The sequence below is a fragment of the Carassius carassius genome, chromosome 26 (genome assembly GCF_963082965.1).
Source record: "Carassius carassius chromosome 26, fCarCar2.1, whole genome shotgun sequence".
Taxonomy (NCBI): Eukaryota; Metazoa; Chordata; class Actinopteri; order Cypriniformes; family Cyprinidae; genus Carassius; species Carassius carassius.
The window spans coordinates 4228811-4242653 of record NC_081780.1 but is presented as its reverse complement, the minus strand read 5'-3'; the positions used below and the strand labels follow the sequence as shown (position 1 = coordinate 4242653).

At 38.9% G+C, this 13843-nt stretch overlaps 1 protein-coding gene across 1 annotated transcript; it reads left to right on the top strand.

The window, feature by feature from the left end:
• Positions 1 to 440: 440 nt before the first annotated feature.
• On the top strand, positions 441 to 4609 carry LOC132105559 (probable G protein-coupled receptor 85). Its single transcript, XM_059510762.1, has 3 exons — positions 441 to 595; positions 1722 to 3626; positions 4009 to 4609. Exon 2 carries the CDS (start codon positions 1881 to 1883, stop codon positions 3012 to 3014), a length of 1134 nt encoding a protein of 377 aa, XP_059366745.1. The 5' UTR covers positions 441 to 595; positions 1722 to 1880; the 3' UTR covers positions 3015 to 3626; positions 4009 to 4609.
• The last annotated feature ends 9234 nt before the right edge of the window (positions 4610 to 13843 follow it).

Sequence of the window (13843 nt, the reverse complement as noted above, 5' to 3'; positions counted from 1 at the left end):
AGCACATTAAAATACACAATGGATGAAATGATACTCCAATAAGTTAATTTCAAGTCCAAAGTCTTGTTTGTCAAACATAGAATAAATACAATGTATAGATAAGAAAACAGGATTGGCTTTACAATAAATATATAATTTTCCATTTGTACAGATAGACAGATAGACAGATAGATAGATAGATAGATAGATAGATAGATAGATAGATAGATAGATAGATAGATAGATAGATATTGCATGCATAAGAAAACAGGCACAGTATACATGTATAAAGTGACATATGTACTGCACTACTGACATAATACAGATACAGTATACACAGTAAACATTTATTATAACACATGTGACGGCACATATGACGGTAGTACACTCTGATAAAGGGCGAAAGGGATCCGTGATGCTGCTGCACCCATCAGTGCAGATGATGCTGCTGCTGAGATCACAAATAGCGCCAGTGCGCATGCGCCGTCCGCACCGTTTACTGTATAATCACAGTGGGGGGAAAAGAGCAGGCAACAAAACTAAAGCTTTTTTTTACGACAAAGTGACTGCTGCCATGTAAATAACCGCCAGGGAAACAAAGGGGGACTTTCAACAGGTATGTTTTTAAATGATATTTTTTATAGCGCTGTCTCTGTTGATCTCGATATTTGCAATGCTTGTATTTGAAGGAATTGCTGTGCCTATAATGGACGCTCAGCCATCCAGAAATCATTCCGATTTAAAAAGAATTAATAAAATAGATCGTGTGTGTACTGAAATCATACGCAAACACCCAAAAGATCCGGTATCTGTTGCTTATTTTTATGCAACGCACTGAAACGTGTTCAATGGTGGATATTTTGTAAAAATGCAACTGGAGACACAAAGGTTTATTATTTTATTATATAGGGAAAGGCTCTTCGTGCGTTTAATATAAATGAAACGGCAGGCTATTATATAGAGGTGACTTATAGACGCAATCTATTGTTTATTTATTTTTACTCGAATTAGTCATCATACCAATATTAATAAACAATAAATCTAGGTTAGAGGGGGGATAAAACTGGAATGTAATTCTAAAGCTCGTGTTTTTTCTCTCCCCAAATGACTTGCATGTGTTGTTGCACTGAACGTCTGTATGAAAGACACAATAAGCTATATATTTAAAATATAACATGATGCATTTCTTCATATTCCTTTATACAGTCAATCATATGAGGATTCATGACTGATTTTGCACAGTATCATGATAAACAGAGGGAATGAACACGGTCAGATTCTGCAGGATCTTTGGGTGTGATCAACAGCTTTTCTTGCTGCATTTCGACAAATGTTCCTTTCGGGTATAGCGTATAGCAATCATTCGATCGATTTCAAGTCTTTTTCCATCATAGCACCAATGAATATGCCTCTAGACGGATGTCTAGCCATGATGATGAGCATCTTGTCGACTGCATTCTCCATCTTTGTCATTATTTATTTAATTTGCTTTGGAAAAAGGGGAGATGTTGGGGATGGGGGACTGTTATTTTAGCCAGGATTTATGTCAGTGTCCAACGCCGAATCCTTGTGCTGAATTAAGCAACTGTATGAGCTCGGTTCAGACAGCATACCGTTGGAGCCGCAATTTCGTATGCAATTAGAGAAGCAATGTGAATGACAAAAGAAATGAGCGATGCAACGCAAAGCCCCCCAGTTTGTTTTGTGTGAGCGAATCCTAATGGGTGGATCATGTTTTTCAGGGATCCTTTTAGGTGTGATGAGACAAAGGAACAAAGGATGCCTTAGAAGACAGGCAGCGACGAACAAGGCTGGAACCTGCTTCAAAGCACACCAGTTGGTTCTATCGCTCCACGCTCCATTCAGATCATGATACTCTGCTAAAGCTTTAAGAGTTCTCTATGATCCCTTCTCCATCTATGGCGAACTACAGCCATGCAGGGGACCACAACATCTTGCAGAATGTCTCTCCGCTCGCCACTTTCCTTAAACTGACCTCCCTGGGTTTCATCATCGGTGTTGGCGTGGTCGGAAATCTCCTGATCTCCATCCTGCTGGTCAAAGATAAGAGCCTTCATCGAGCGCCCTACTACTTCCTGCTGGACCTCTGCGCTTCGGACATCCTCCGCTCAGCCATCTGCTTCCCCTTCGTCTTTACCTCCGTCAAGAATGGATCAGCCTGGACGTACGGCACGCTGACCTGCAAAGTGATCGCCTTCTTGGGCGTGCTCTCCTGTTTCCACACTGCTTTCATGCTGTTCTGCGTTAGCGTGACGCGGTACCTGGCCATCGCCCACCACCGCTTTTACACCAAGCGGCTGACCTTCTGGACATGCCTGGCCGTCATATGCATGGTGTGGACGCTGTCGGTAGCCATGGCGTTCCCTCCGGTGCTGGACGTGGGGACGTACTCCTTCATCCGTGAGGAGGACCAGTGCACCTTCCAGCACCGCTCCTTCCGTGCTAATGACTCATTGGGCTTCATGCTGCTCCTTGCACTCATCCTCCTGGCCACCCAGCTTGTCTACCTCAAGCTCATCTTTTTCGTCCACGACCGCCGAAAGATGAAGCCGGTACAGTTCGTGCCCGCCGTCAGCCAGAATTGGACCTTCCACGGCCCGGGGGCGAGCGGTCAGGCTGCAGCGAACTGGCTGGCGGGCTTCGGCCGGGGCCCCACACCTCCGACCCTGCTGGGAATCCGGCAGAACACTAATGCGGCGGGCCGCAGGCGTCTGCTGGTGCTGGACGAGTTTAAGACAGAAAAGAGGATAAGCAGGATGTTCTACATCATTACCTTCTTCTTCCTGAGCCTGTGGGGACCCTACCTGGTAGCCTGCTACTGGAGGGTGTTCGCCCGAGGCCCAGTGATCCCGGGAGGTTACCTGACGGCAGCTGTGTGGATGAGCTTTGCCCAGGCGGGAGTCAACCCCTTCATCTGCATCTTCTCCAACCGGGAGCTCCGGAGATGCTTCAGCACCACGCTCCTCTACTGCAGAAAATCCAGGTTACCGAGGGAACCCTACTGTGTTATATGAAGGTTTAGTGGCGTTTCTTGTTTCTCCGATGTGGTTTTTGTTTGGATGCCCTGGATGATCAGGGATGTGTTCAATTGTACAGCTCTCTCCTCCTCATCCTTCTCCCATTCCTCTCGCTCCCCTTTTGAGGCCTGTAGTTGAACCGTCTGAATGGAATATGATGACGAACGGACAAAGACCACGTCCCGCGTTTATGTTCTAGTAAACAACTGATGCGAAAGGCCATTTGAAACCCAACACGCAAAAAAAAAAAGAAGAAGAAAAAAAACTGAAAAAAGAAACAAGGAAAAAATGGAAAGAAAAGAATAACGGATACGTCGAGAAGGGACTGACCTGTGCTTTGGATATCTGGAAGACTCTGGAAAGGGTGTAAAGAAATCAAACTGTTACTTTAAGGAATCACTGGAATTTGTGTCTAAAAAGTTGCACTAACGAGAAGACCCGAAGATGCTTTTTTTGCGCCGTCACATTGCAAGGATGTCTTGTTTTTCCCAAACTGAAATACGAATGCTTTAATCTGCAACAGACTTCTCTTTCACTGTAAGTAAACAAAACATGTGGGGTGACTAACTGTTGGAATACACCTTCACAAGAGGATAAATTGGTTTAAATGTAAGTGATATCTTTTTTTCCTTTTAGGGTGGGGTTAGGGCGGCCTGGTGGGTGGGTGGGTCTTAAAAGGGAGGGTACTGTCGTGTGGTTTCCGAAATTGCAACTTAAATTATTTCCTGTAGTTTTATGATCCATATGGTATGTCTCTGTTGTCTGGCAATGTTATTTTCTTATCTCATTTTTCTAAGTCTTAAAACTACTGTTTGAATTTTAAAACGTTGCTCTTGAGAACCTTGTACTTAAACTGACAGTGGAGAACCAGTTATGCTAAGTTCAGTGTGGCATATCCATGTACCCGAACATGCCAATTTTGTTACAGATACCACTCCAGCTGTTCTTGCCTTAATGGTTCTGGTGTATTCTTCATGTTTTCATTTGCAAGGTGAGGGTTGTTTTTGAAATACGCTCCTCTAAAATGTCTCCTTGAGGCATATCGGGATGCTTTCCACATCAGGGTGAAGTGCATGTTTATTTGAAACACGGTATCCACCACCACTATCACAGGTACAGCCCGTGCACCAACAGCCCATTTCTTACCCTGTAACGTTTGCTAAACCCCAGCGAGTGCGCAGAGCACAGGGAGCATGTGTGTGTGAACGTCTGTGTGTGAGTGTGTGTGTGCTTGGCGAACAGCTGTCATGTCAAGACCAGAGCCTTAGTCTGAAATCTTGCACAATTTGTAAAAAATGTAATAGGAAAAACAAAAAACATTGTATTTAAGGCACAGAGTCTTGTTTCTACTTTCCCAACATTTGCTCTCTACTAATTGTTTTGATTAACTTACTTTTTTTCTCTTGTGGCCATTTTAATATTTATTCTGTATTCTTTTTGTATATTATAGGTAGATAGTGTGTAAGTTTGTGAGTCTTTCATTTTGAAGTCCCGAATGTGAGTACTGTTTAAGTTAGGACTGCAATTGCTGAAAGTTAACTGTGTAATCTGTTGCTTACATTTTTGAAAATAAAATTTTACATTTTGCAAAACCGGTTCTTGCTATTTACTCTAAAAAGCACCAGCTTGGTCCCACGCTTGGTTTAGCAGGCCCAAATCGAAATGAAAGCTCAATTAGCGGGGAAAACGTGTATAAATATTGACCGAGGCAGACTAACTAGCTTATCTTTGCTATTAATGAGTGCTTCGCATTGAACTGTCATGATTAGTCTCTCGCTAATATGTTTCTGTGGCCTGTTTGTGTTCCTGTTTAATTACTGTAAAAACGTCCTCTTGTCTCCTCTCTGATATTACTCTCCAAAACATGGCTCACTTTAGCCATTATGTGCTTTTTGCTTTGTCACTTTACCTCTTCATCTTTTCTATTTCTGGCTAATTTTGGACTGTGTGAAGTTTGTTTGGATGCCACTTTTCCCTTGTGAGTGCTGCTGAAAGTGATGAATTATCTCTGCATTCTGCGATAGAACACAACCACAGAGTTTTCCTCAGTTAAAAGTAACATTTTCGTTGCGTATTTCGAGCTGACCTGAAAAATGCTTCAAGTGGGCATGCATTTGCTGCAAAATCACCCAGTTATGATCTGAGGAGTGTCATTAATATCACTGGGAAGTTCTTCATTTAACTGCAGCCTTCGTCCAAATCCATTTAGGTTTTGTAGGCGACCAGGGATGCTTTCATTTGAGTCCATTAGCCCTTAAGTAATAGGACACTGGTTAAAACAGATCCTGCCAAATATTTCAACAGCCTCAATTGAAAGCCTTGGATTTTATGTAAACACCCATAGAAATTTTGACAAATGTGGGGCGCTGTACATCTAAATTAGGAATGGAGGTTCCAGAGCGAAGCCTGGTGCAATTATACTATGATTGTAGCTGTAGTTTCGTTTGTAAAGGTCACCATTGTCTTACAACCTCATGTCAAAATTATATCATCAAAAGTGTCAAGTACGATTACAAAGTTTAGGACCCATTTGTGGCATTTTCAGTCTCTATGATTCATGTCTTCGAGGTTAATGTCATATTTGATCTCGCCAATTAAATTACACAATTTTCTATGGGATTGATGCTAATATGTACAGTGGAGAAAATATTTATTTGATCCCCTGCTGATTTTGTAAGTTTGCCCACTTACAAAGAAATTAATGGTCTGTAATTTATATGGTAGGTTTACTTTAATGGATAGAGACAGAATACCAAAAAAAAAAAAAAAAAAACATTATATATAGGTTAGAGATTGATTTGCATTTCAGTGAGTGAAATAAGTATTTGATCCCCTACCAACCAGCAAGAATTCTGGCTCCCACATATTGGTTATGTGCCCATGTGGAACACATAATATGCTTCTTAATATTATTAGTCCTGAGCAGCTGAGTCCGAGCAGCTGAGTCCTTATCCATCTTTAAGAATTGGCTTAAAACACATCTCTTCCATCTTTATTTGACCCTCTTAACTTTAGCACTCACTATTCTAATTCTATTCTTAAAAAATCTACACAAGGCTTGAATGGGCTACAAGACCATCAACAAGAAGCTTGGTGAGGAGACAACTGTTGGTGTGATTATTCGGAAATGGAAGAAATATAAAACAACAATCAGTCAACCTCGGTCTGGAGCTCTGTGCAAGATCTTGTCTCATGGGGTAAGGATGATCAGGAGAAAGGTGAGGGATCAGCCCCGAACTACACGGGAGGAGCTTGTTAATGATCTTAAGGCAGTTGGGACCACAGTCACCAAGCAAACCATTGGTAACTCACTAAATCACAATGGACTGAAATCTTGCTCGAGAAGACACATGTACAGGCCTGTTTAAAGTTTGCCAAAGAACATCTAAATGATTCAGAGAGGGCTTGGGAGAAAGTGCTGTGGTTAGATAAGGCCAAAATTGAGCTCTTTGGCATTAACTCGAATCGCCGTGTTTGAAGGGAAAGAAATTCTGAAAATGAGCCCAAGAACACCATCCCTACAGTCAAGCACAGAGGTGGAAACATTATGCCTTGGGGCTGTTTTAAGTGTACAGGACGACTTCACCGCATTGAGGGGCAAATGGACGGGGCCATGTACTGTACAATCTTGGACGAGAATGTCCTTCCCTCAGCCAGAACACTGAACATGGGTCATGGATATGTCTTCAAGGATTACAATGACCCGAAACATATCCCGAAGGCAACAAAGGAGTGGCTCAAGAAGAAGCACATTAAGGTCATGGAGCGGCCTAGTCAGTCTCTAAACCTCAATCTTATAGAAAATCTGTGGAGGGAGCTGAAACTTAAAGTTGCCAAATGACAGCCAAAAAACCTTAAGGATTGAGGGAGGATCTATAAAGAAGAGTGGATCAAAATCCCCCCTAAGATGTGTGCAAACCTGTTGACCAACTACAAAAACCAAGGGTTTCTGAACAAAGTGCTAAGTCATGTTTTGCTTGGGTATCAAATAGTGAAATGCAAATCGGTTTCTAACCTTTATATAATGTGTTTTTTTTGGGGGGGGGGGGGGATTTTTTGTTGATATTCTGTTTCTATATGTTAAAATAAACCTACCATAAAAAAATACAGACTTTCATTTACTTTCATTTTTTTGTAAGTGGGCAAACTTACAAAATCAGCAGGGGGTCAAATAAATATTTTCCCCTCTGTAACATTATGTTCTTTTCTGTACACATTTTGATCAATTTGTTCCTAGCAAACCCCTTGCTCACTAATAAGCTCAGTGAATGTAAATTCTTTAAACTGACTATTCATTTGTATTCAGTGTTTTGTTTTGTTTTTTACTTAAAGGTGCACTAAGAATTTTTTTGTTTGTGTGTTTATTTCTTGTCTAAAACATGATCTATGAAATGCAAGTCTATGCGAAAGACGCCGAGATTCATTTACCAGTGCCATTGTAAAAAATACATTATCCACAGACATATTTGCAACCCATTTTATATTTATTAATCCTGCAACCAAAAGTGTTTAATAATGGGGGATTATAGAGGTAGTGTAAAATAATATTCAGCAGGTCATGTGATGTAAACATGGCAACCACCATGTGTGTAACACAACAAGACCATTAGACCATATACAGTGTGACTTATGTGAGTGTACAAACATGTTTATTCGCTGTTTATTTTTGTTAAATGTTAAACCAAAACTATTTAGTGCACTTTGAATGTAACTGAAAGTGTTTCTCACTCTAATGTAACAGAACGTGACATCTGTGCACTTTTTAAAAGTAAAGGTTCCAAAAGGAGTTTTAAAAGTACCTCTCTGTCAACAGTTCTTAAAATAACCTTTTTCTTTTGTAGCATGAAGAATCTGAAGAATATTTCATTATAAAGAACCATTTTGTGCAATGGGTTATTTCCAGGGATTGTAAAGGTTCTTCATGGAACATGATATTTTCTTTTATTTTGATTACATTAACTGAACATAAAATGGCAACTTCTCTTCATAATTTTTTATTAAAGTATGAAGAGCTTAACAGAACCCTCTTACTTTTCATATGATGCCCACTTTTCACTAATCCAATCAATTGCAAATTACCCCTATTTTTCTCACTGAATATTCAAATTCCCTCATAAATACATAACATTATAAAAGTAAAATGGCTTGCGAACGCTTTTATGTTTAACTCATTGTTCATTGTCGGAATGCAACAATGCACTACAAGATGAGAATCCTGTGTGCATCAAAAAACATATTTCTACAATTTCTTCTTTGCCAAGAACATGATGTATTCTTCATCTAGACTTACAATTACATTAGATGACATTTTACAGCCTTCCACAGCAGAATAACTGCCAATTATAGTCTTTGACTAAGCTTCCGCAGATTGGCTTTTTTCTATTACTGCCTTTAGCATTTAATAAACCTCAAATAGACTTGTGAGAGTCAAGCAGTCCATAACATGGCTGACCAGCGAGGCTGCTTTAATGTATGCAGTGGACAGAGTACCCTCCTGTAGCATGCTGATGTACTGCGACAGCTTTATGCACGTGTGTTTTGTCAGTGCATTACCCAACGTGTGTGAGACAGGTGAAGCGGAGTGGATGGGGAAGGGGCGAAGCGGGGGAAGTTCATTACTGCACTGTTAGTTCGGGCTGTAAAGCACGATTGGGGCCACAAGGTCCCCTTTTCTCTCAGCATCCCTTGTGAAATATCACAGGGCCAGCTAACATTTATCAATGTTTCAGGAGACACCTGGTGGTGTCGAAGCAGAGCTGGAACTGCAGGGGTTTATTGTAGCTTTCGAGGGGGCAAAGAACTCCTCGAATGTAGCGCCTGCAGATCGATACCTAAAGTGAACAATAATGGAGAAGTCATTGTGTTCGTTGTTAAATTTGTGCCCTGCAAACAAAATTGACTCAATGCTAACTACAGCAGAGGGGTTCAGCATTGTGGTTTCAATCAATCCACATTCTGCAGTATAAAAACGCAAATATTAGCATTAATATTGTTAAATCTGAACTGTGGTGCTTTTCTGATAACAAACTACTCTGTTTGCATGACACACATCACTTTCAATAGAAATTTAGAATGTGCCAAGCAGGGTTTCTACATGAAAACCGCTGCATCATGAGCAGGTTTGTTGACAAGCTGTCCAGAAAAAAACCCTGTCTGCTTTAGTCTGAAGATGTCTGGATGGGCTTCGAATGCCCTTTATCTGGATGAAAAAAATGCATGGCAGAGTGCAAGATGGAGGTGCTTGAATGAAAGGCCAATAAAAATCAAGATGATGATGGCTGTTCCCTTGGGACCCGCTACGTTGCTGTATTTATTGTCATTCTCATTCCTGTAACGGCCCACCGGGGCCGTTGAATACAAATGATCAGGTAGACCGGACCATAAGTATGTGTGCATGACTAGATCCTTGTCTCAAAAAGCCTGCATACTTAGTTTTATCTGCCTGGCTTTGAAAAGTATATCCTCTGCTTTAAATAATAACTGATTAAAAAGCGGGATATGAATAGAAGAAGCTTCAAAGTGTTCCTGCAGCTTATTTAAAGAGATGGTCATTATTTACAACCCCTTACATCATTATGTCTTCCGTGGATCAAATCTGATGAAGTGTATCACAAATAGTTAACTCAGTAAGTGGCGAGAGTCATTTAACGATTCATTCAAAACTCACTGAATCATTCACTCAACCAATCACTCAACCAATTTGATCAAAAGCAGATTTGCTCATGATAAAAACAAGTCACACATAAGTGAGTAATTGAATTGTTCATTAGAAACAGCTGATTCATTCTTGAGCGAAACAAGGGACCGTCTTTATGTGCAAGATTCATTCAAAAGCACTGATTTATTCAAGAAATGAAACACCATTGTGCTTGCTCGCAGTTTCATGTTTCGCTTTTGAAAATGCAGACTTCCCCAAACACAACAAATATAACTTGCAATATTATGTTTAAAGTGTAAGTTACCCAATTGTATCATGTTTACTGCACTGTTGTACAGAAGCAATATCACACTTGCAACATATCATAACATACTATCATAAAAGTTGTCAATGACTTGTATTGTTTATATACTATTGTAACGAATTAAACCTTCATAATCATCGGGAAGAAGGAGGCGGGAACCGGCGGACAATCAAATTAAATTTTAATAATCAAAATAAAGACAAAACAGCGCGTCAGCCCCTCACGGAGGACTGATGCGCACAAATAAAAAGCAAACACAAACAAAAACCCAGGCCTGGTTCTGTCTCGTCCTTCACTGTCGTCGCTCCAGTTTTATATCCTTCCATCTCCTCCGTGGGACTCGAGACCGGTGGGTCGAACAGGTGTCGCTCATTTCCAATCACTTCACTGGCCTCGCTCCTGTTCCCATGTCTCTCGGCCCCGCCCCACTCGTCACAACTATAATAAATGAATTTATTCCTATTTGTATTTGTTTTATTTTTTTATTTCAGTTTTCAAATTCGTAGTGTTTTCGTAAATTGTTATAAGCTTTTAGTTTTGTAATATTTGTATTTACCTTTAATTTATATTTCACTTTTAGTCATTTTAACATTACAATCTTTTTTACTTCAGTTAATTGCCAAGGCAACATTTCTAATTTTCCTTTAAATTTTAAAGTTTAAGTGTTGCAACTAATATTCAAATGTAACTTTATTTCAATTTTATTTTAATTAACGACTCCTAATAGTTTTACTTTGTTAAACTATTACTACAGTATAACAGTAACAACACTGACATCCAGGCTGCGTACAGATTAAAACGCAGTTGATCAAAAAAAATAAATAATAATAATTAATTTTGACGACATGAGAATACATAATGACAGGACTTTCATACGTAACTCTTTAAATACCTTTACTTTTGGTCGTATCTTATCTGAATGAAGGATTGAAATGTAGTTTAAAGAGACTCCCTCTCCCTGACTTACATTACACCAGAGGAATTCAGACATTGTCAGATCACCAGTGCCACACTCAGTAATGGATGACGTGCACACCAGCTGCTTATTTTTCTGACATCACGTTGAGAGAGAACATTATTCATCCATTCTCCATCATTTCCTTCATGTGGGTGCAGCATAAACAATGATTATCTGCTGGAGATCAAAGATCTTTCCTATAGCTGCATGGGAACCTTGATTAAAATCGAAATGTTTGCTTTTGTATTCCAACAACTGACACTTCCCGTCCAAACCCCTTTAGGGTGACTAGTGAATCAACACACTGCTGTAGATACTTCGCTCAGGTCTCTGAGAGAGCTAATAGCATTGCATGTTATTTAATAAAAAATGAGTCAGTTTATTTCAAAGACAGACAAATTGTTATGATAAATGTGAAGATATTCTTCAGCATGCAAATTATTCTATATTGTATGTGCATTACAGCAGTTTACTAATGTTAGATCAATGTTTCACAACTGGTTTAGCTTCAGGACCCAGATATTACATTGTACATCAAGTGGTGAGAAACAAAATTGTGAAATATTGCATTTCGATGGTTTCATGCTCTCGGCAGCCAATAATTCACCTCACAAAACACATTGTGCTCGACAAAAAACATATTTATCCTCGTTATAAGTGAACCTTTATTTAATGTAGTTTGGGTTGTATTGTCTTTTACCTTATGTGGTTAATTCAGGGCTTCTGAGGATGAATATATATCACACAACCTATCGATGACAGCATGTGGCTAATTTTGATGAATTCGTCTCAGAATAACTGACATTAACAAGAAGATATGAGAAGAGTTTTCACCTTTCTGTTTTATGCGTATCAAGTCTCTTTTGTTTTTTCCTATATTCCACAACCAGAATAGACTCAATTTTGGGTTGTAAACTGACCAGTTGAGCACCAATGCTTTTAGCACATGAGTGATGATTTTTATGGCAAATGTGTTAAATGTTCAGTGGTCAGAAATCATTGTCATCTCATTTTCAGCCTCGTGTAGTAGTGCAACAAGCTGGCGTGTTTGATACGCAAGGACAGGATGTCATTTGCATGTCATCTCTTTCAGTTACAGTGACACAGAGTCAAATGCTGAGACTGCAGACTGCATCAGCGTAAATGGGACATGCAGAAGAGACCACAAGTAAAAATGCTTCTATGTTATAATTGAATTAATTATTTAGGCTATTTAGTATTTGAACTATAGCAGAAGATAACTGCACTGAAATACTGTGAGCGTTATGTGAATAGAAACGCACAAGGTAACAACTTTGTCTTGCAATGTGCACTTGGTTGAAAAGCATGGTAGACCATTTGCACCACAGAATTTAAAATAAATAAATAAATAAAAATTAAACAATTAAAAAAAATAATAAAAAATTTGAATTGACAGATAAAAAGAGGCAAGTACCTTTATTCTTTCGCGAAAAAAAAAAACGTATCAAAATTGCAAAATGTGACCTCACAGTTTCGAGTTTATAAACTGAGAAATCTGAATTGTAAGATATAGACTTGCAGTTATGAGAAAAAAAATCTTAACTACCTTTTTTATTTTTTTATTCCATGCTGGAATGAATATGTTATAAATTGCAATATGTAAACTTGCGAGAAAGACTGAATGATGAGTTTATATATTACAATTCCTATTTTATATATAATAACAATTATTAAAAAAGGCTTATATCTCAGAATGGTTCCTTATACTAATAAACAAAATACAGTAAATGCATTGTACCAAATGATAAACTGAAAGTACATAGTAGTCAGAATTGTGTGAGAGAGAAAAGGGAGATTTGTGAGATATTAATGGGAGGGAGAAAGTTGCAACTACAGTGCCTTTTTTAATCCCATCCCGGAAACAAGCTTCCATAGAAAAGAGCTGACTAAATGCATAGTCAGATTCGTTTGAGATAAGACACCAAAATTGTTTGAGCAAGATGGATTGACAGAACATGTGTTGAGTGGTTGTAATATAATCCAAAATATGGATTACTTACAATCTCTCATTCTCAGCGAAAGAGCTCTGTGGTTTTTAATACATCAAGTGAATCCTGAAGCAGGATCAATCTCCATCGGCATACACAACACTAAAAGGGAGGGTATCCTCATACTTTTGGACCCAGCTGGAAAATGAGGGGTTTGATTTGTCATTCGAACCAAGCAGACTCAAATCTGACAAACTCAGGGACCTGTGCCTGGCAGATGGGAATGAAATGGAGAGCTGAACTGAAGAAGAATATGAAAAAAAGAGAGAAAACAACGAATAGGAAGCTTTGACTGTTGTCAAACCAGCAGCTCCTCTCTAACTACCACATGCTTGTCCTGGTTGGTTTGCAATGTGTTCAAATGCCAGAAGGATAAAACAGGCCACCGCAAACATTTTCCCTTTGCCTTATGAAATATTTAAAAGCCACTGCAGAGAAGGATAAATTCAGATGCTTATTCCAGGAATGAATTCTAGCTTTAAAAACTGCTGATTTTTCAAGCTCTTTACATAGCATCTCTGTATACTGCAAAGCCAATACTATGATTTATAAATTTTGTGTCCCTTTATTTCTCTTTCTTAATGCACTAGGTAAGATTTTACTACATTTTCTGTTTTGGATTTGCAATATTTAATGCCCTACAGTAAAGAATTACAGTGAAAATTATCTATAGAGTTGAAATGCGTTTGAATATTTTTGAAGTAAAATATTTCATTTCACTGACTCCCTCCAATACAGTTTCAATGTTCTATACTTCTCCATACAGGACTTACATATTCTGCAGAATATAGTTGATATTATCTGTATGTTCTATTATTTATTTAATAGTCTTTATATAGTGCTTTATAAGGTATTATTTTTATTGTTGCTTTTTAAGTTTTTTAAAATGTATTTTTA